The 23,567-nt window shown below is 35.2% G+C and overlaps 1 protein-coding gene across 1 annotated transcript in view; it reads left to right on the top strand.

Moving 5' to 3' along the window:
- Positions 1-23,567, top strand: part of Col4a5 (collagen type IV alpha 5 chain) — a 211,377-nt gene that overhangs the window by 42,131 nt on the left and 145,679 nt on the right. Inside the window, exon 2 of the mRNA XM_059251446.1 lies at positions 21,048-21,107. Within this exon, the coding sequence (XP_059107429.1) occupies positions 21,048-21,107 (60 nt within the window). The remainder of the gene's footprint in view (positions 1-21,047; positions 21,108-23,567) is intronic.

Raw genomic sequence — 23,567 nt, forward strand, 5'->3', positions numbered from 1 at the left:
GCCAAATTTCTGAATTTATCAATTTTAATTGTATATTAATAGATTCTGTAGGTTTATATATCATGCTATATGTAAATGAGGCAGTTGGATTTTATGCTTCACATTTGTATGATTTTTATTCCTTTTTTCTTGCTTAATTTTTCTTACTAAAACTTCCAATTATATATTGAACAACAGGACATCCTCATTTTTGTTCTAGATCTTAAAAGAAACACTTAATTGTTCCTAACTCTTTATGGTGTTTATTGTTGGTTCGTTGTATATATCCTTTATTATGTTAAGATATGAGCCTTCTATACATGATTTGTTCAAACTTTTCCATCACAGAGGAATATTGAGTCTTGCTGAATACTTTTTCTGCATCTACTGAGATAATCATATAATTATTGTCCTTTATTTTGTTGATATAATGTGTTTGTCTGCTTGTAACCATCCTTTTATTCCTGGGGTGACTACTACTTCATCTTGGTGAATGATAATTTTTATTTGTTGTTAGAATCTATTGCTTTTTTTTTTTTTTTTTTTTTTTTTGGTTTTTCGAGACAGGGTTTCTTGGTGTAGCTTTGGAGCCTGTACTGAAACTCACTCTGTAGCCCAGGCTGGCCTCGAACTCACAGAGATCCACCTGCCTCTGTCTCCCGAGTGCTGGGATTAAAGGTATGTACCACCACTGCCCAGCTTCTATTGCTTTTTTTAACAAATTATTTTCTGGAACTTTCTATTTTAATATATTATTTTTATTAATTACTTCAGAATTTCATATAACATATTTTGATCATATTTATTTCTTTAATTCCTCCCAGACCCACCTTCCCCAATTTCATGCCCTCTATTTTTTTAAAAGTAGCAAACTTTTGTCCAGTTTGTACTGAAGCCATGTCCTGGAGTGTGACCAACCTACCAGGGGCCAAACCATTACAAATCTTGTCTCTCCCTCTACTGTAACTCATTAGCTGTTAGTAATTCTTCAGTTAGGGATAGGGGATCATAACTCCTCCTTCCATGGTAGAAGGGTAACTAGTTTGATCTTGATCACAGCCACAGCTGCTTTGAGTTCATGCTTGCAAAAGTCCTGTAATGTCCAGAAAAATTTACCTCTATTCCTCCTCAAGATTTTGTTTTTATAGTCTTTCTGACCCCCTCTCCATAATAGTCTCCTCAACTTTGATGTATGGGGCAAGTGATATCGATGCCCACATTTTTGCTGAACAATCCATAGACAGTCTTGGCACTTAATCTTATTTTTGAGTTTCTGTGTTAACTTTCTTTAGACTTCTTTAGACTGCCTAAAGAACCTTCTTTGATGAGGTCTGATACAATGATACAATTGCAGAATAGTTGTAGTATTCCTGGGTCCTTTGAACTTTCCAATCATCAGTTCTTGGCCAGATTTATAGTGTTTGGCATGAATTTCCAAATGGAGCTTGCCTTCAATCCTATCAGAAAGCAGTTGGCTTCCCCCTTGGCATTCAGGCCACTGTTGTACCCCGTGGGCATATCTTGTCACATCACTCATTAATGCAATTCACAAGGTTCACTACCAGGTGAAAATGTTGGTGACACTTGCTCCAGCAGCCTACACAGTATCTTCCACTACTATGAAAGCTAGTTGGCATGAAGGGAACTTTCTGGTCAGTATCAGCTTGATTTCTCCATGTCCTGTGATCAAACTGTGTGGTGTCTATAGCAATTTGGTCTTATCATCAAGTTCTGGTGGGCAACAAAGAGCTATGGCATAGCTTATATAGTTTGCTGCTCTTTAGGATACCTGTGGCCAACAATATGAGGGTAAGTTTTCCATACCTGGAACGGGGCTACTTATTTGGCAACATATAGTTTTGGGGAGGAACATTACCCACCGTGTAGGGTAACTTCAATTAAACTCTATTATGTGAAAAATTATATATATATATATATGGAGCTTATAAAATAGTAGCTTTCCATATGGCTTTTAAAAACATCCTAAGTGCTAATTATCTCTCCCCTGCATCCTCCTCTTTCATACCCTCCCATCCACCTCTCCACTTACAATAATGATATCTCCCATTATTCCCATCCCCTTCTTCATATCCATCGCCTGTGTTTTACCATCCTTCCTCCTTCAATATCTTTTTCCATGTTAGTTGAATATATTGTTTTATACCTTCTAATTATGTTCTTGCTTGGGTATTGAGATAATATAAAGAATTTACAAAACTTAGCAAAATAGAACAGTCCCGTTTAAAGATGAGCAAATGGTGGTAAGAGGCGTTTTCAAAAGAAGAAATACAAATGGCTAACAATTACATGAAAAAAATACTCGGTATCATTATCCACCTGAAAAATCCAAATGAAAAACACAGTGGTAAAATTTTACCTCATCAGTGTTATATCCTGGATATACAATTTTGTTTGTTTGTTTTGGTGAGATTATACATTGTAAATATATGGTCCCTACATCTGTCCTACCTATTAAACATATTAAAGATGATATACGTTAATGAATTCAATTTTGAACTTTTGATAAAATCTTATTTAACGGTCTATTTATGCTGATTCTTTGTCTTCTCCAAAAATCGTTGTTTAAGCTCAAATTATAATCATTTGTTCTTTATGTTGGTTTAATAAGTTTGTTTCTATTTTTTTATTTAAAAACACTGTTGGTTTCGGTTTTTGTTTCTTAGTCTATGATCCATTTCAAATTTGGTATGATGTAAAGATTGAATCTTATTTTTCTATATAGGGGCATCCAATTGTTCCAGAACCAATGGAATATATTTTTCCTCTTTGATTGTTTTTATGGCTTTCCTTAAAACTAGCCACATGCCACATTCCTTTTTTTTGGTTATCCTTATGCTGGTACCACTCTGTCTTAATTATTGTACCTTTACGGTATTTCCAGTAGCCAAGTTTTGACTACTCTAAGGTAAATATGCAAAACATCTAATAAAGAAAGGCAAACTTTTAACAAATTATAATAAATTTCATTTTCCTGATAAGAATTGTGATTCGCTGGAGTATTTTCCTTGAATAGATTAACCACTATAATTTTCAGCATGTTAATACTATTAACTGAGGACATTTCTCTAATAATTGAGCATAATCACCAAGTAAACTTGAACTTAACATCAGGTAACGTTGCCTGGAACTCAAAAAGCGTCTCAGGTATGCAGGGTAACTACACTAGTTTTACACTTAACTCCAGGAGTTAGGCCATAGAAGAAAATCAAAGAATAGAATAATATTAAGAAATATAGGCAGGGATATAGCAGAGAATTTAGGCTTTGTAGGAACACCTTATGTTTCATGGGCAGGACATTAGGGAGTATATAGAACTGATTCTTATTTTGTTCAGTATTTCACCTGTAAGAATATTACATGTATGTTCTTGCTGTGAATTCTAGTCACTGAGCTTTTCTATTTTCATTGTATGCGAAACTATTATCTTACTTAACTTACTTAGTTGTGTGGCGGTTTCTATATTCCTTGTAATTCATCTCTTTTTAACACTAGAAAAGTTTTTCTGATTGTTTTATATCTGATTGTATTGTTTCTTACTTCTCATATTTAAAAATGTTTCAGCAGCAGTTATGAAAAGGCTCACATAGCTTAACACATAATTATTTCAGTCTAAAAATGTGGCTCTTTTAGCCGTCACATTGTCTTCCCTTAGATAAGGAATTGGTTCTTGTGCTCATTAGTTTGAAGGCCACCTTCCTTTTTGCAGATAAACTGAACAAAATGTTATTCAAATACCAGGTCAACCAAGTCTCTGTTGCTTTTATTTCTCTCAGCAGTTTCCTGAAAAGCTTTGGTTCTTTTAGATTTTGATTTTTCGTTTTCTTTCAGATTTATGTTCTTCCATCTGCATGTCTTTAATTTGCTTCTGCTTGCCTTCATTCCCATAGTCAATGTTCCTACATGTTTTAAACTCTAAATTAGTCAAGGTTCTCTTTTTTTTTTCTCTGGTTTGTGCATATTTTCTCTCTCATTGTGGTTTGTTTGCATAATGGATTTTTCATTCTTGTCATTCTTCATAGTCATTATCATTTCAAAATGTTATCATTTGAGAGTAAGATATTTTATACTCTTTAATTCTTGTGTATAGATTTCATTCACAGAAAATCTCAATTTGGACTAGTTTAATTTCAGATGTTACACAGTCTAGATTGTATTGACTATAACAGATCCAAATTTATAATTGACTATATTATTTCCATTTAAGTTTTCAATAAAATTCAGATTGACTTTCTTTTGTCATTTTCTCTTCCTAATTGGAGTGGCCCCTCTTTCCTCTAATACCTTTATTTATTTATTTGCTACAAAGTTCCCACTAAGGAGCCTAGAATGGCCTCAAAGTCAGTCTTAGTTTATCAGCTATATAGGCATGTGCCACCATATCAAAGTCACATCAATTAATTTACACTTCCTTCCATTACAGAATTTTATGTACTATTGTTGTTATTTCATAACAGCTGTTGATTTGTCTCTGTGTTTGTCTAGCTGAATTGCAAAATCTCTTAAGGTGGGTTCTTTATTCCAATTCATGTTTGAACAATATTTCTGTATCTCCAGCAATACTCATTGCTTTTGAGATAATTAAGATTCGTGTAAATGTTTATAGAACCAACTTGTGTTTACGTCATCTCTTTATGTGCATATAGGGGATTAGTAACTGGAAATATAGCCAGTGCTTTCTTAATAACAGAGACATTCCACTCACACAAATCCACTTGCACAGGTAAAGATACTGTACACTCTATTCCAATTTTATCTACTTGTAGATTTGTAACTGTTGTTCACTAGAGGTACTGTTTTAATTTCTTTTTTTAAAAAATTATTTTATGTGTAGGAGTGTGCTGTCTGCATGTATATCTGTGTATGACTTTCATGCCTGTTGTATATGAAAAGGCCAAAGGTCTCCCGGAACTGGAATTACGGGCAATTGTGAACCAAAATATGGGTGCTGGAATTGAACCCAGGCCCTTTGGAAGAAAAACCAAATGCTCTTAACCACTGAGTAATACCCCCATTTTAATTTCTAATATATTACATTTGTTTCATTGTTTCTGTTTCGAGTTCAGTGTTCCAATGAAATTAGGCATGAAAATATCTATCCAGTTAGACTTGAATCCTTCTAAAATTGTTGTGCAGCTATTAGACCTTTTCACCCAGAATTTCCTTAATAACCAGTGATTTCAAAGCCAGTTGCTGGATGGTTGCTACTTTTATTATAAGCCTATCTAGATTCTTTTTTCTTATAAGGAACTCTACACGTCCATCTTCCATATCTGTTTGTCAATCATCTTCTCACCTGTGTCGACTGGTCTCATCTAGAAAGGGCTAAGAAAAAGGTGGATTTTTGTCATTATAATTATATAAAGTGACAATAGATTTTGAAGAGCATACAAACAAGAGTTTCTTTGGAAATAATTGTCCCATATTACTGATTATGGAGAAAGTACTGTCAACTTCAATAGGAAGTTGTTAGTTTTCAAAGCATTGACTTGAGAGTACATAGGGTGTGTCACAGATATAATTTTGCAGCATGGTACTGGAGTTTTATATTTGGATGAGTTTATGGGGATGTTATATTATTTTCCACACTTCATATATTGTTTTATGTAATTAGTGACACAATTACATTATTTAAAATATCTTGTCTTTTCCTGTTGTTCACAAATGTAACCAGTAGAACTGAAGCATTATTGCTTTGTGTGTTTCTGTGATTTCTGCTCATTCAAAAGCATGAACTGGGGAGATTTCATATAAAACACTTGCCTGAATGAACATTGTAGTAGAGTTTAAGATCATATTAGCTCCTCTGACTGTGAATATCAGCTGCTGAGATGTTCAGCCAGTAATCCATTAAAAAAATTCTAGTCCACTCATCAGGGAAAAAAACCAATTTCTTCTTTCTCTCTTCCTGTAAATAAGCAACAAGTAGGCCTAGGGCATCTTAGTGGATTTTTACATTGGCACAGAGCCCTGGATTTGGACTCACTGGGACTTAAATGCACTTAGAACACAGAATTTGATTGCTTCATAGGAGACATTCCAGACATATTTATGCTTAGCAGAACTCTGAAGTTTTGATTCTTATAATCATGTTTCTTTGGTCTTCTTGTGTGCTGCTTTTATCTATGTTGTTAGTACTTTTCCGAGGCCAAGTGTCTTAGACAGGGTTCTCTAAAGGAACAGAACTGATAGAATAAATATATATTAAAAGGGGATTTATTAGACTATGGTTTGAGTAGTCCAACAAAGGCCAAGAATCTGTCTGTTGTTCATTCCACGAGATTGGATAGTTTAGTAGTCCCAATCTGGTGCTAGAGTCCCACAATATTCCTAGAAATCTGCTGGTCATCACACTAGACTTCAACCCCTGAGAAGTAGGTTCTCATACCTGCAAAGGAACATCTCAGCAACAGGATAGATAAATTTGCCAGGGAGAGTGAGGACAAGCAGACAAAAAGCAAAAGCTTCCTTCTCTTATGTTCTTTCATGTGGGCTGCCATCAGAAGTTGTGGCCCAGATTTAGGGTGGGTCTTTCCACCTCAAATAATCTGATTAAGAAAATCCCTCACAGCTATGCCTGGCAGCTCGGGTCTTACTTAGTGTACTCCAGATTTAGTCAAGTTGACAACCAAAATTAGCTGTCACAAATCCACCTCTTGTCAATTTGATGCACATTCACATCCTTTATCTCATGCTCAAATTCCAAATGAAGACAATAACCAGGTCATAATTATGCCTAACATGATATAACTGTCCCACGTGCACTCCCAAATAAGTTATGTATTTTAGAATGGGAGAAAACGTCATTGAAGGAATGTTTAGTCATTTAGAATCTCATAACTTAAATGTGATAATAACCACTGATTTTGTCTCATTCTATTATTACATTACATGATAAAGAAATGAGTAAATTGCTGGAGAGATGGCTCAGCAGTTAAGAGCACTTGCTTTTCCAGAGGACCCAGGTTTGGTTCCCAGTATCCAAATATAGCTCACAACTGTCTATGACTCATCCCAGGGGATCCAATGCTCTCTTCTGACCTACTTGGGCACCAGACATCTGTGTATGTGTGTGCTAACTTGTGTGAGAGTGCCCTTAGAGGGCAGAAGAGGGTATTGAACTTCTTGGGGCTGAATTTGCAGGTGTTTGTGAGCCACACACCATAGATGATAGAAACCTAACTACAGTCCTCACAATTGAGCAGCACACACTCTTAATCACTGAGTCTTCACTCCAGCCCGCATGCTGTCATCGCTTTGAATGGCTAATTTTCATTTGGAAAGCTTTACTATTTACTTCCAATGGAATTATTTCATAGTGCAAGGAATTTGTCATGTGGAATTAAGAGACATGAGAGTTTAAGTGTCATCTTACTTTGTGATCTTAAACAGTCATTTGGTCCCTGTAAACTTCAATTTCTACATTTTAGAAACAGAGATCACTACATTTGGATATATTACAGAGATAAAATAGTTATCATCTTGCCTATAAATTGCAAAGAGCTATACATGTGGTGTTTTTCATTTTTATTGTTTTGTAAGCTTTCATCACAAACTTCCTAATTTATTTACCTTCTATATATAATTTCATGTGTGACAAGTAAATATGATAGTATGCTTGAGAATCCATGTGTTAAGAGCATGATAAATTACTATTACCCCATATTGTGTAAAACAGTGGCTTTTTTTTCAGACTATTCCTTGCCTTGAGAGACTCCATCTTACAAGAAGTCTAGAAGCAGAGAGATGAATTCTAGTACACAGGCTTCTTTCTCCTTTTTTATTGCAACCAGGATCTTAGCCAGTGGAATCATGCTCCTGACATTTAGGGTCTGTTTTCCCACCTCAACACAAGCTATACACTCCCTCACAATGATACTTAGAAGTTTGTCTCCTTGGTGGTTCCAGATCCTGTCACATTAATAATCAATATTAAGAATCACAATAATGTATACATGCATCAGGCCATTATATTACTCTATTAATATTTATAAGATTTTCATATTAGTTTAAAATAAATAAAATTTATAACTGGAAGTTCTAGCACAACCCTATAATCTCAGCTACTCTGGAAGCTGAGGCAGGAGAATTGCAATTTCAAGGATGACCTGAGCAACATTGGAGTACCCTGACTTCAAATAAATAAAAATTGGTGGTGATGTAGTACTGTGATAGAGCTCTTACATAACACACGTGAAGGAACACATTGAACACCCTTTACTGAGGACACTGAGGAAGAAAGATTGCAAGTTTGGAAACAGTATAGACAAATTAGCAAGTTCCAGGTTCAGCCTGAATTATATAGCTAGATTCTATCACCAAAAAAACCTTTTTTTGTATTTATGTATTTTATTGTGTGTGTGTGCGTTGTCTGTGTCTCTTTCTTCTTTCCTCTCTCTCTCTCTCTCTCTCTCTCTCTCTCTCTCTCTCTCTCTCTCTCTCTCTTTCTGTGTGTGTGTGTGTGTGTGTGTGTGTGTGTGTGTGTGAGTGAGCGCACGCGTACAAGTGTGCACATGTATCATATGTGCACCTGATGCCCATGGAGGTCAGATAAGGGCATCATATTATATTCATTGGAACTGGAGTTATAGATGGTTGTGAGTTCTGGGAACCAAATCTAGATCTTCTGCAAAAGCAACAAGTGTGTTAATCACTTAGAAACCTCTCCAATAACCTCTCCAAATAACTTTTTAAAATTAAATTTGGCATACACTAAGCTAAAAATATTGGAAGACAGTCATTTACAATATGAAGCTTTCCTGAAACAGTTCTATATTAATTAATGCAGACTCATACGATGATAGTAAACATTTTAATCTCTGTGAAACAACTGTAGAACCCAATAAGAGACTTTCTCAAATATCTTTGATTTTTAGAGTTTAAGTGTTCGTTTCTTTAAAATTATTAAGTTTAATTTACTATTAGTATAATTTGGCTGGAGATTGAACCCAGGGCTTCATGCATGATGGGATTTCCATATATAAATATTACCCTAAGTTAGAATGACATTTGTTAAAAATGCACTCTATGATGATAACATAAGAAACAAAGAGCCAGGTATGATGGTGGATACTTCCAATTCCCGTACTTGGCGGGGCGTGAGGCTCAGGAATTCAAAGTCATTGTCATGTACACAGAAAGTTTGATAACCTGGGCTATATGAGATGTCTCAAAAAATGTATAGGAACCAAATACAAGCTACCTGAACCAAGACCGACCTCTTACCCCAAGTTTGAGGTAACAATGAACATAAATTAGACTAGGTAATTTTTGTATATAGAAGTCCTATTTATCTAACCTAATTACTAAAAGTGAGTGCCATTTCACGTAAGTTCCATCTAGTAGTACTTGTAAATAAAATAATTACCCAATGGCTGGACAGATGTCTCAGCAGCTAAGAGAACTCAGAGGACCCAGGTTCAGTTCCCAGAACTCACATTAGGTGCCTCACAACTGCCTGTAACTCCAGTTCCAGATCTGTAGCCTTACCTGTTCTACATTAATATCCCATACATGTGATATACACATGTGCAGGCACATGTTTATACACATAAAATAAATTTAAAAATAAATACATCTTTATAAAAGTTAAAATTAAAAAAAAAAACTACTTAATCCAAGGCATAGGCTTGTCTTTCTTGCACCAAATGTAAAGTTATAGTTGCTAATCTGAGAAACTTGTCTGTGGATTTGTAAGATTACAGTATTCGTAATGAAGTAACTGGTAAATCATCCAGAGTAAGTGTTAGAAATGCTGCCATTTGTTAATTGATGTTGTCTTAGTTAGATTTTCTATTGCTGTGAAAAGACACCATGACCATGGCAATTTCCTTATAAAGGAAATCATTTAATTGGGGTGGCTTACAGTTTCAGAGGTTCAGTCCATTATCATCATGGTGGGACATGGAAGCATGCAGGCAGACATGGTGTAAGAGAAGGAGCTGAGAGTTCTACATCTGTGGAGGCAACAGGAAGTGGATTGTCTCACTTGGCACAGCTTGAGCATATATGAGACCTCAAAGCCCACCTCTACTGTGATACACTTCCTCCAAAAAGACCACACCTGCTCCAAAAAGGCCAAGCTTCCTGATAGTGTCATTTCCTTTGGGGGTCATTTTCTTTCAAATCACCACAGATGTCTTCAAACCTTAGGGCTCACTTTGATCAATGTGAGTTTATAGGCCTTCTATAACCTTCCTTTTTTTTTCCCAATCCCAACTTGTTCTCCCCTGAATAAACAACAGCAACAAAGTTTCTCAAATAGAAAAAAATGTTATTCTTCAACTATCCCCATAAATTTCAAAGTTTTAATAAGAAGTGAAGTAGCAGTAGTAAGTTATATGTTATAATTGTGAATTACTTATAGGTATCAACATTTAATTTTACATGTGTGCATTGTTGTATTTTTGTGTGTGATGCATGTGTGTCTGTGTGTGGATATGTGTGTGCCACTCCATGCCTTCAGAGGTGAGAGAGCAACTTCTGGTGTTGGTTTTTACTTTTCATCTTGGTTGAGGCAGGGCCTCTGTTATCTGTTGCTGTTCTGCATATAGCAGGCTAACTGGCCTTGTGAGCTTCTAGGAATTCTCCTGTCTCCACCCCTCATCTTGCTGAAGAAGCACTGGGATGGCAGATACCCACTACTGTAGCACTGATAAGTGGTGAGGATTTGATCTCAGTTCCTCACATTTGTATGGAAGTGCTGTACCCACTGAACAACCTCCCCTGCTCCTACATCATATTTTAGTGAGTCACTTAATGTTTTTGCTCTAAATATGGAGAAACTGGCAGGTGCTGTTTTGGTTAAAAGGCTTTCCAACTGATTAATGTGTTCATCAATAATTTGATTTTTAAAGAAAACTTTCATTACAGTGAGAAGAAAATATTTCCTCTTCATAGAAAATCTGGCAAAATGTCTTGGCTTTTGCTCAGAATTTGGAAGCAAATGAGAATCAACTGGAAATATTGGAGAAGTCAGGGGAATAGTGCTGGCTCTGCCTCTGCTACTGATGGGCTCTGCATTTTTTCACATTTAAAATGATAGGAGTACATTAGTTAATTTATAAGATCTATTACAACTCCTTTAACACCGTTTTATTGTTAGCATTTATTATAAAGAGATATGATGTATTTATGGCTTGTGGCAGGATATCAATGAAAGGTTGTACAAAAATATCCAAAAGTTTTAGCTTTGAATTCAACAATAAGTGATTAACAATTGTTCTTCCAGTGGAGATTTTGTGTTATGTTATCAGGTTCAAGACAACTTGTTTCTAAAAATTCCATTTAAAATAATGTCTTGGCTTGGAGAGATGGATCAGCATTTAAGAACATTGGATGCTCTTTTACAGGAACTAGGTTCAGTTTCTAGCACCCATATGGCAGCTCACAACCATCTTTAACTCCAGTTCCAAGGTATCTAATGCCCTCTTCTGGCCTTTGTGGGCACCAGGCACATAAGTGGCGCACAGACATCCATGGAGGCAAAACACCCACACACATAACAAAATGAAAAATAAACTAAAATAATGTCTTCTAATTGAGTCTTAAACTCAAAAGAAGAGCCATTACATGTTAGGATGACATAGTACTGTATTATGTGCTAGAAACCCCATCCAATGACTAAGGGAACTGGATGCAGAGATCCACGACTAGGTCCCGGGTGGAGCTCCAGGAGTCCAATTAGCAAGAAAGAGGAGGGTTTATATGAGCGAGAATTGTTGAGATCAAGGTTGGATAAAACACAGGGACAAATAGCCAAATGAATGGAAACACATGAACTATGAACCAATGGCTGAGGGGCCCCCAACTGGATCAGGCCCTCTGAATGGGTGAGGTAGTCAAATGGCTTGATCTGTTTGGGAGGCATCCAGGCAGTGGGACCGCATCCTGTGCTCATGACATGAGTTGGCTGTTTGAAATCTGGGGCTTATACAGGATCGCTTGGCTCGGCCTGGGAGGAGGGGACTGGACCTGCCTGGACTGAGTCTACCAGGTTGATCTCAGTTCTCGGGGGAGGCTTTGCCCTGGAGGAGGTGGGAATAGGGGGTAGGCTGGGGGGAAGGGGAGGGAGGCGGGAGGGGAGAGAACAAAGGAACCCATGGCTGATATGTAGAACTGAATTGTATTGTAAAATAAAATAAAATTAAATTAAAAAAACTATTCTCTGAAGAAATTCTTTTGAATTTTCTATCCCTTTAGTCATTTAACCTGAGTGGCATTTGTGTTTCTTTCCCAAACTTTCCTTTCCTTTCAGAAATTGCCAGCGCTCTGTTAAGTCCAACTTCATCATGTTTTATGTAGCATTTCTACATCTATACTCTTTGGTAAAATAAGTCTGTAATTTATCAGTCAGTCTTATGTAAGGTTGGTAACAAAGTTAGACTAATTTTATCTGTTCTGTTCTCTGATATTGTTCAGTTAGATTTGAATCCTGTACTCAAGCTCATTAACATTATGGTTAAGTATTATGTTGTGTATGATCTCTGACCTTTTACATTTGTTCAAATTAAAGAACAGTGTATGTTCAATTTTAATAAATTTCTAGGATTTATCTCATATAAATTTGTGTTTGTCATTTGATGGATACATTGTATTATAGAAATCCATTAGAATAAGTTCATTAGTCATGTTCAAATGTTTGTATGTCCTTACAGATTATTTTGTTTACGTGTTATACCAGTCAGTTGTGAGAGATTTGTTTAAGATCTCCAGCTACATAGATTTGTGTGCCTTTATAAATCTGTTGGTTTTTATTTCATGTATTTTGGAGATGTTATTAATGTGTATTATTTAAGCTATTTTGAAGAAAATCTTCCTTGTGAACCAAATCTTTTATCATTCTGAAGTGACTTTGTTTTATCTTTTGTAATGTGTTCTGCCTTAAAATCCATTTTGTCTAAAATTAATACAGTGATACCAGCTTTCTTTGGTTATTATTGTGCATAGCTTTTTCATCTTTTATTTCAACCTTTCTATGTAATCTTAGGCTTTTGATGTCTCTGATAAATATCTTATCATACATTCTGAAATTTGCTTCCTTTTTTGAAGTTCTAAGGATATTTGTTTCCAACATTTTTCTCAAGGTTCTTACCTAAGATTTTAGTAGCATTTTCAAAACATAGTAGGAATATGTAATGAAAACAATTACATCTTCATATAGACTCAGTATCTGTCAGTGTTTTGCTGTATTTGCCTTATACTTCTTACTCTTGCTGCCTAGTATTTCTATGTGTGTGCATGTTCAATGATTATTTAAAAGAAACTTACCGACAGCATGACACCATGTACCTAACAGCCTCATCACAAATCATGCCTTACATTAATTACTAATAATTTATCACCCTTGAGAAAATTAATCATTTTAAAGGATCGTGTCTTTTATAGTTGTTTATGTCCTGATTTTGTTTATTCTTTTAAAATTTCAAATTTCAAGATAAAATTTTGATGAAAATTTTCCATGGACCTCCTCTGTACATCTTGAGAGGAGAGAAGCTGTCCTCCCAGTGAACTTTACTTTCAAGGATGTTTTATAATAAATGACTTGAGAACTAGTGATAGTTATCTCCCTTTACAAGAAAAGCCAGTTATGTTTACCTAATAGAATAATAAAAACAAGATCTCAAGAAAACAGTTCCTGCTCCTTGTGAGATAAGTAAGTTCTTTAAGTACCTGGTTTCTCTTCAGCAACAGCCAGCAATGTGACCTGTGTGAAGGTTCATACTGTCTGCTTAGCATTACCCTGTGGAAACGGCAGCTTAGGGAAGCCCAGAATATGGCTTTGAGTAATACATTCTTATGTCTGATTCACAAGTCTGACATTTTTAGAACCATCCCATAACACTGGGGCAAAACTTACTTGTTAGTTTTCAAGTAGAGAAATGTCTTAACCTCTTCTTAGTTGTTGACTGTGTATCTTCCTATATTTTATTCCTTTACATGAGTTTTAACAGCATCTTTGATATATAATTTAAACACTTTTCAGTTTGTCCATTTAAAGCATATGTTCAGTAGTTTTGTAGAGTATGTACAGAATTTTACAGCCATCACCCAAATGAATTTTAGAACATTTTTATCAATATGGTAAGAAAACCACATCCCTTAACTTTGTCTTCCCATTAACACCAGTCACAGGCAACTACCATTCTACTTGTTTCTATAGTTCTATCTATTCTCAACATTTAACATAAGTAAACTTATGTCAATGTGAAATTTTGTATTTGTGTTTTTACTTAACACAGTGTTTCCAAAGTACATGAATGTTGTAGTATGAAACAATATTTCCCTCCTCTTTCTTGTCAAATGGTATTTCATTGACTGTGTATACTACGTATTATTTAATAATTTCATCTTGATGGATATCTGGGTTGTTTTTTATCCTTTGGAATATTATTTGTAATGATTTATGAATAGTCATATATAAGGTGTTTTATAGACATTTTCTACTTTTCTTGGATATATGCCTAAGAATGGAAGAGTTTGGTAATTATGTTTGTTTTATTAACTGCTAGACTGTTCTAAAATGGTTATATCATTCTGCAAACCCACCAGCAATGTATGGGGGTTTTATCTAGGCTCCATCCTTAGTAGATGTTATTATTGTCTATCTTTTTCATTAGAGCTAGGTAATAATGTATGAATTGATACTTCAAAATGTTTTTGGTTTTGGTTTTCTTCTTCCTAATGGCTAATGATGCTGTGTTTGCACATGCTTTCTGTATCTGTCTTTTTAAAATAAATTACGATTAACATTTGTTGCCTATTTTAAAAAGGCCAGAAGAGGTTCTAGATTCCCCTAGAGCTGGAGTTCCATGTGGTTGTGAGCCTCTGTCATGGGTGCTGGCAATTAAACTCTGACCCTCTTCAAAAGCAGCTTGCCCTTTTGATGAATTTCCTAAAAGGGACTGACTAAGCAAATACCGGGAATATGTATTCCAATGTTTGCTTTTAATTTTTTTATATAATTTTACCTTTTCAATGTGTTTTCCATTTTAAGAAAAAAAGTTAAAACTCATATGGAGTCATAAAAGACCCAGGATAGCCAAATACAATCTTGAGCAAAAAGAACAATGCTTCAGAGATTACCATTCCAGAAGTCAAGATGTATTACAGAGCCATTGTAATAAAAACAATATGGTACTGGCATAAAGAAAAGACATGTAGAGCAATGGAACAAAATAGGATGAGCTAGAATTCAGCCACTTTATATTTGACAGAGATGACAAAACATGAGCTGGACAAAAGCATCTTCAATGAATAGTGATGGGAAAACGAGGTGTCCCTGAATTTGAAGGAGAGTATGGAAGAGCATATGGGATAGTTTGGAGGGAGAAGTGTAATTAAGTTTTAATCTAAAAAATTACAAATAAAATTGTACTATTAATAAAACCTGGAAATTAGACCGGCATTTATCATCTTTCTCAAAAACTAACTCAAAAGGGATCAAAGACCTCAACTTGAAACCTGAAACACTGAAACTTCTAGCAGAAAATACAGAAACTATCCTATATGATATAGATATAAGAAAGGACTTTCTTAATAAGACTCCATTTACCCAAGAATTAATGCCAAAAAATGACAAATGAACTTTCTGCAGAGCTAAAGAAACAATCAACCAGATGAAGAGAGAGCCCACAGAATGGGAGAGACTCTTTGCCAGCTGTACATCTGACAGAAAGTTAATATTCAGAATATACAAAGAACTAAAAAAAAAAAACAGTCAAACAAACAAAAATGACCCTTTCTAAAATGGGCCTGGGACATGAAAAGAAAGGTCTCAAAAGAAGAATAAAATGGCAAAGAAACATTTCACAAAATGTTCATTGTACCTAGCCAATGGAGAAATGAGGTTTAAAAAAAAAAAAACGTTGAGAATTTTACCTTACCCCAGTCAGACTGGTAAAGACCAACAAAACAACTGACAACAAATGCTGAATAGAATTGGAAGGGAGATCCACTGCTCACTGTTGCTGGGGTTGCAAACTGGTCCAGCCACTCTGGGAATCAGTGTGGAGAATCCTCAAAATGTAAAAATAAATCTATCATATGACTCAGGAATACTACTCCTTGGCATGTGGTCAAATGACTCAACATCTTATTCCACAGATACTTGCTCAGTCATGTTCATTTCTGCTCTATTCAAAATAGCTAAAAATAAAAACAACCTGAATTGTTCTTCATCCTACGAATGAATAATGAAAATGTGGTACATATCCACTATGGAAAACTACTCAGTTGTAAATAAAAGTGAAATCATGAGTATTTTCAGATAGATGGATAGAACTAGAAAAGATCATATGGAATGAGATAACACAGATTTAGAAAGACAAATGTCATGTTCTATCTTATCTGAAGTTCTTAGCTCCAAATCTTAAGATGTGAGCTGATAATCTGGATTTTTCTTTTTTTAGTATCTAAAAGTAGTGGCTTGAGGGAGAAATGTCGCCCATAGGCTCTAATTTTTTTGAACACTTGGCTCCCATTTGGTGGCACTGCTTGGGGTATATAAGAAATATAAATGTACTTTATGTTTAGACTTGAGTCTTACCCTCAAAATATTTCATTATCTGTATACAAATGTGCCAATCTGCAAAAGATAAAATTGCCAAAACATTTCAGGTAATATTCTAATCTGTTTTTTTAAAAGATTTATTTATTTATTATGTATACAGCATGTATGACCATAAGAGGGAACCAGATCTCATTACAGATGGTTGTGAGCCACCATGTGGTTGCTGGGAATTGAACTCAGGACCTCTGGAAGAACAGTCAGTGCTCTTAACCTCTAAGGCATTTCTCCAGCCCTTAATCTGTTTTTTATTTTCATATTTTAAGACCTAAAATTACTATTATTTTCTATACTTATCCTAATACCATATACTAAAAGATTGTTTTTTAGCAATAAATCTTGGAGCAATTCCATACTGTTTTAATTATTATAGTTTTATGATATATTTTAATGTGTGCTAATATAAACCTTCCTTAATTTTTATTTTGATATTTTCTCATAGAATAAAAACCAAAAATATTACTATAGATCCATAATTATCATGCATTAACAACCATCTATGATTTTGTAGAAATAAACTTTGTGCCACAGTATTGAAAAGATGAAGCTAGGATTGATGGCCATGCTACTACTCTAGCACTTGAGAGGCTGAAGCATGAGTAGTACAAGTTCCATGTTAGTCTGGGATATAAACTCTGTCTCAAAAAGAAGCTAACAAGCAATACCTTTCTATTATACTTTTCATGTAGACTTAGGAAATCTTTTACACTGAGATATGTAATGTAGCTAGAGTTTTCCTGCCTGGCCCACAGTCAGGACAAATCTCTGACACCCGCCAGTCCCATAGCCGCTCAGACCCAACCAAGTAAATACAGAGACTTATATATTGCTTACAAACTGTATGGCCGTGGCAGGCTTCTTGCTAACTGTCCTTATATCTTAAATTAATCCATTTCTATAAATCTATACCTTGCCACATGGCTCGTGGCTTACCGGCATCTTCACATTCTGTTTGTCATCGTGGCGGCTGGCAGTGTCTCTGACTCAGCCTTCCACTCCCCAGAATTCTTCTCCTCCTTGTCCCGACTATACTTCCTCCTGCCTGACTACTGGCCAATGAGTGTTTTATTTACTAACCAATCACAGCAACACATTTGCCATACAGAACATCCCACAGCAATGTAATGTTCATTTTATCTCACTATTTGCTTCACCCAAATTGTCTTTCATCATATTGCTTGGTGTAATCTTTTTTTTTCCCCTAGTCTACAAAAATTTTCGGCCTACCTTCCAAGTGTTATTAACAATTCTTAGCCTCGAGGGAGGTATCTTTATTAACTGTGATAACCATGGATACCAGTCATTTTCTTTTACTTGGTGAATCCTATAGAACTATAATTAAAGCTTGAATCTACTGAGCAAAATAATATTATCTATGTCTGTCATTTTAAAAATGAGAAACAAACCCTAGAGTATGTAGACAACTTCTCCATGGTCTCATAACGATTGACTTGCTATAGAAAGATCAGGATATAGTTCTTGCATGTTATTACTTTTTTCATTACTGCTATAGCATTATTCCACTGAATTTTAATTACAGTTTCATTTGTTTATGTCTAGATTCTTAAAAACTAGGTTTCAAGTTCCTTAAAGGCAGCAAACACCCAGGTCTACATATTTTTGTGCCACTCATAGACATACCATTGTGCTTTGTGCTTATTAGGTACCTTGTCAATATGAATAGACGCTGCTTAAAAACGAAAAGCTGTTCCACCTAAGGAGAGGTCTAATTAGGGCCATTTCCTTCCCATTAATAACTGCATGGAAAGTGGCATCTAGTGGTTGCTGTGTGTATTACAATGACTTGGCTTTATAGTGGTCTTCTTTTTTTTTTAACCCAAGAGTAACAGTCCTTTTATAACCTATTTGGTATAAATAGATTATAACTTAAAATTTTAAATTAATTTCAAACATTTTTTTCTATAATTCTTATAGAGTTTAAGGAGTGTTCTCTCTAAAATATACTTCATGTTAGTTGATAAAGAAGTTTAATATGATGAAATCATTAATCTTGAGAAACATTGCATATAACCATACAAGAATATAAAATGTTTTATTTGTTCATAAATTATATTTTAAGATTTATGTGTTATGGTCAGATATTGAGACGTGAAATATATGTGTAATGGGAATTCATGTTGTTTTTGTTTGTATTAATAAAATTCTATTAGGCTGTTTTTGATTATTTTCATTGCTGCAATCTGTACTTGGTGGAAAGATCTCTTGATTCAAATGTCTGAAAATGCAAAAAGATGTCATTTTTATATTTGTAACAAAATCTCATGTGCATATATTTCATACTTTAATTGTAGATACACTTCCTAATGTCAAATATTATTCTCATATTAGTAGCCATTGTGGATGAGCATTACTCTCTGTTAATAGTGCAATTAACTGTTGACAACATTTACAACCTAATTCAGGTATTATGAATATTGACTATTTCTTTCTCAAGAATTTGTGAATATATGGCTTCTAAATTTTGTAAATTCATAGTTTAGAACCAATAATTTATCTTTGCATAAGCCAAAATTATATGGGTTTATTTATATTAATATCTTTGTGCCTAACAAGTTTTTTTGTCTTCAATAATAATGCTTTTTATTTGATGAATGATTACACTTAGATAAACCTGATGGAGTTATAAATTAACATGTAATACTGAAAACAGAGTATAATCAAAGTACCTATGTATAGTAATGATTGTGTAACTAATATGCTTTCTATTACTGTGATAAATACCATGACCAAAAGCAACTTGGAGAGGAGAGGATTTATGTTGATTTCATGACCCAGTCACTATCAATCATTGAGGGAAGTCAGAACAGGAACTCAAGGCAGGAACCTGGAGGCAGGAAGTGAGGAGTGCTGCTTACTAGTTTGTTCTTGTGGCTTACTCATCCTACTTTCCTATACAACTCATGAGCACCTGTCCAGGAATGGCACTTTTTACAGTGGGCTGGGCCCTTCCAAATCAATCATTTATGAAAAAATAATGCTGCATAGGGTTTCCTACAGGGGTCATTTTCTCCATTCGATTTCCCCTTTCCTTGTCAAGTTGACAAAACAAAACAAAACAACAACAAAAACCCTATCCAGAACAATAACAGATTTTAAGTTGAAATATCAGCGTATACTTTTATTGGAACACACTCTTGCAGTGTGAGAGATGCTTCTATCATTACACCATTTTGGCTTTCCTTTATAATGAAGGAAACAGGTTTCATCAGGATGGTGTCTTCTAGTTTGAGCCATAGTTAATTGATAAGAATTAATTAATTGGGAAGTTCTCTAGTAAGGACTTACATTTTAAACCATGGGCTCTGAAGATGGAACAGTGATTAGCAATGTTTTATATTTTCCTTGTGCAAAGGTTTTCAGTAGTTGGCTTGACAAAATGTGTTCTGCTTTTTTTTATACATAAATACTGCACTATCTGTATATATCATTCTAATTACTATTAGTTTTTCTAAGCATTTCAGCTCCACAATAATGTCAAAGATAGTTCTGTATGCTAGATATCACTTACTTTCTTCCCATTATCTAGGTGTTTTTATATTAGAGAACGATATTCTCTGGCTTCAGGATTTCACTCCCTAGTGTAGTTAAATTTTCTTGTTAGTCACAATTCAGAGCATTTAGGCTTTGTATAAAGCTTGGAATGGTTAAAAATTGAGCTATTAGTGATGAAAGAAGAGGGACAATGAATAAAAGGAGGTAAAATACAGTATTAGATGGTCTATGATCCATGTGAGGTGTTCCTACAGCCTGGACAAGTGATAAACCATATCAACCAGAATGTTATATGAATTTTCTTTTCATGTTAGCATCTTTAAAAAAGATATTACTCAGCTGGGCATGGTGGCGCACACTTTAAGCCTGGCACTCAGGAGGCAGAGGCAGTGAGTGAAACCTCTGTGATTTCAAGACAAGCCTGGCCTGCACATTAAGTTGCAGGATGGCCAGGGCTATGTAGGACCCTGTCTCGAAAAGATGAAAACAAAAAACAAAAATATATTCCTCAGCATGTAAAGGAGATGGCTATCAAGGGATGATTTTTATCCCTGAAATTTACATGGTTAACAACCTCATGGTGTTTTCTAACCGCCACACACATGCTACAACATGCATGTAACACACACACATACACACACACACACACACACACACACACAGAGAGAGAGAGAGAGAGAGAGAGAGAGAGAGAGAGAGAGAGAGAGAGAGAGAGAGAGAGAGAGGTAAAATTTAAGAGATACTTATTAGTTTAAAATTATAAAACTTTCATTTGCTCATTGTGAAAAGTTGAAAAAGAAATGCGTATAGCAAAAGCTTGGATATAAAATGTCGTTGTCATTTGTATGTATCCTTTCAGATAGTTTTACTTGTATTGATTCTATAAGGTTGAATTGTTGTATTCAGTTGACTTCTAAGTGTTATTTGCTTTCAAGTTTGTATTTAATGATTTCCCTTTCTCCTTCTATAGGCCTGCCATGGGTGTTCTCTTGGATCAAAATGTGACTGCAGTGGTATAAAAGGGGAAAAGGTACGTTCTGAGTAAAACAATCAAATGCTGTTCGTGAGTGAAATTAGGCTTCTATCAGTCCACAAATAAATACATGAATTCTACTGCATTACAGAGGGAACTTACAAAGATTAGATTGCATGTTCTCTGTAAGGCACTGTGTAGCTAGAGTTTTCCTACCTGGCCCACAGTCAGGACAAATTTCTGTCACCCGCCAGTCCCACAGCAGCTCAGACCCGACCAAGTAAACACAGAGACTTATATATTGCTTACAAACTGTATGGCCATGGCAGGCTTCTTGCTAACTGTTCTTACAGCTTAAATTAATCCATTTCTATAAATCTATACCTTGCCACGTGGCTCGCGGCTTACTGGCATCTTCACATGCTGTTTCTCATTGTGGCGGCTGGCAGTGTCTCTCTGACTCAGCCTTCCGCTTCCCAGCTTTATTCTCCTCCTTGTCCCGCCTATACTTCCTGCCTGGCCACTGGCCAATCAGTGATTTATTTATTGACCAATCAGAGCAACACATTTGCCATACAGACCATCCCACAGCAGCATTGTATAATAAATATTTTAGGCTTGGTACATAGAAGATCTATTGCATTTTTTTTTTCTGGGAATTGGATCCAGGATTTTGCACAAGCTAAGCAAGCAATCGACAACTGTGCCACATCCCTAGTTCCTTAAAAAAACAAAACCCCAAACAACAACAAAACCCACAAGAGCTATTGAAAAATAACCCAAAAATCTTAGGGGGCAGCAGGGGAAAGGACCAGGAAATGTTCAGGGAACAGGGAGCAGGGATTGGGGAGAATCAACAAAATGAATAATGGATGAAAATTCTTTCTAGAAACCTGTTACTTTACCAGTGAATTGTTTTGTTTTCTGTTAAGATAGGATCTCTCTATGTAGTTCAGGTTGGCTTGGAGCTTACTATGTAGATCAGGCTGGCTCACCTTGAACTCATACACAACCATCTGCCTATGCCTCCCGAGTGCTGAGATTAAAGGCTGAGGCACCATACCCAGCCTTACAGGAATGTTTAAAGATTTAATAATAATAGTAAGAAGAAATCCTAGCTCTTGGTCCAGTCAAAATATGCCTCAGATGACATCTAACTTGAGGGCTTTTGTCTTCCAGCCCCTTTTGGTCTTTGTGTCAGTAACTGACATCCAAATTAGAAATTTAAAACAGGATAATGAATTTCAGACTGAAGAGAATTGTACTAGGAGATGGGGATCTTACATTATTACTCTTCTCTCTTCGTAACTCAATAAACTTTTTTTTAATGAGTAAATGACTGGATGTTACTAATTATATATGAAGAAAAGTTAGTGACTACATCTTTAGTGAATATACCAGTTAGTCATGGAAGTATTCATTAACATAGTGAAAGATGTTAAAAGTCTTGGTGGCAATAAGTTCATTTATTTATTTTATAGAATCTTATTTCCAAGCCCCATTCTGCCATGTAACACACTGCCCCCTAGCAGAGACCTATTAAAAGTTACTGAATGATGTTCTACATAACACTCATGTAAGGAACATGTTTAGGGGAGTAGCTTTGCAACAAGAATGTCTTCTATAGTGTCAAAATATTAAAAGGGGTTCATTTGGGATTATAAGGGAAGGAAGGAAGTGGAAGGGATCATCTTTTAAAGAAAGGAAGTACACTTGGTGAATTTACGTTTATGTAGTTATTACTGCTTGTACCTCTCAGTCTGCAAGACAAAGGATGGCTAAATGCTTACAAAGAGTCATGGTCATGGTTAAGCGGTCGATTAACCTTTTAATAACTGGGTTGTGCCCAGTGGTAAAGTACTTGGCTTCTATTTGTGAGACTGTAAATTTCATATTCATCACTACACAATAAATGAACTAGACTTACTACAAAATAGGTTTCCCTTGTATAATTTATCAAAATCTGAAATCTCACCTTTTTTCTGGATTTGGATAAAAGCATTTGCTAAAATTTTTGTTTAACCCTTTAAGGAAGTTCATTTATTGAATAGATATTTCCTGAATATTTGTTCTATTGGACACTAAGAATTCAAGGTTGAAGAAGCCATGATTGTTTCCATGCAGGGGTAAAGGAAAAAGTGGTATCCAGGGTAATTTCTGACTGAGATAGATAAGCCAAGGTAGTAGAGACAATAAAGTTTGTGGTCTGCATATTAAGTTTACATGTAGTAAAAAATTTAAAACTTCTCTCTGTCATGACTTCACACATAAAATTGAAATAGCAATTTTGCTTTGTCTTGTCGTGGAGAGTAACAAGTAGGACAAAACATGGAGGGAATTTGAAGAATCTGGCATACAGAAAACTCTCAACACAGGCTAGCTATTTTTACGGTTTTAAGTGCCTGTGAAAATGCTTAAGAGTTACTAATAAGAACTTACCTTTACTATTTTCAACTTCCCAGGGAAAGAGAGAAGTCAATAAAAGAATCTAGAGTAATACTAATATTTAAAAGGTAG

Source organism: Peromyscus eremicus, chromosome X, assembly GCF_949786415.1.
Source record: "Peromyscus eremicus chromosome X, PerEre_H2_v1, whole genome shotgun sequence".
NCBI classification, from domain to species: Eukaryota; Metazoa; Chordata; class Mammalia; order Rodentia; family Cricetidae; genus Peromyscus; species Peromyscus eremicus.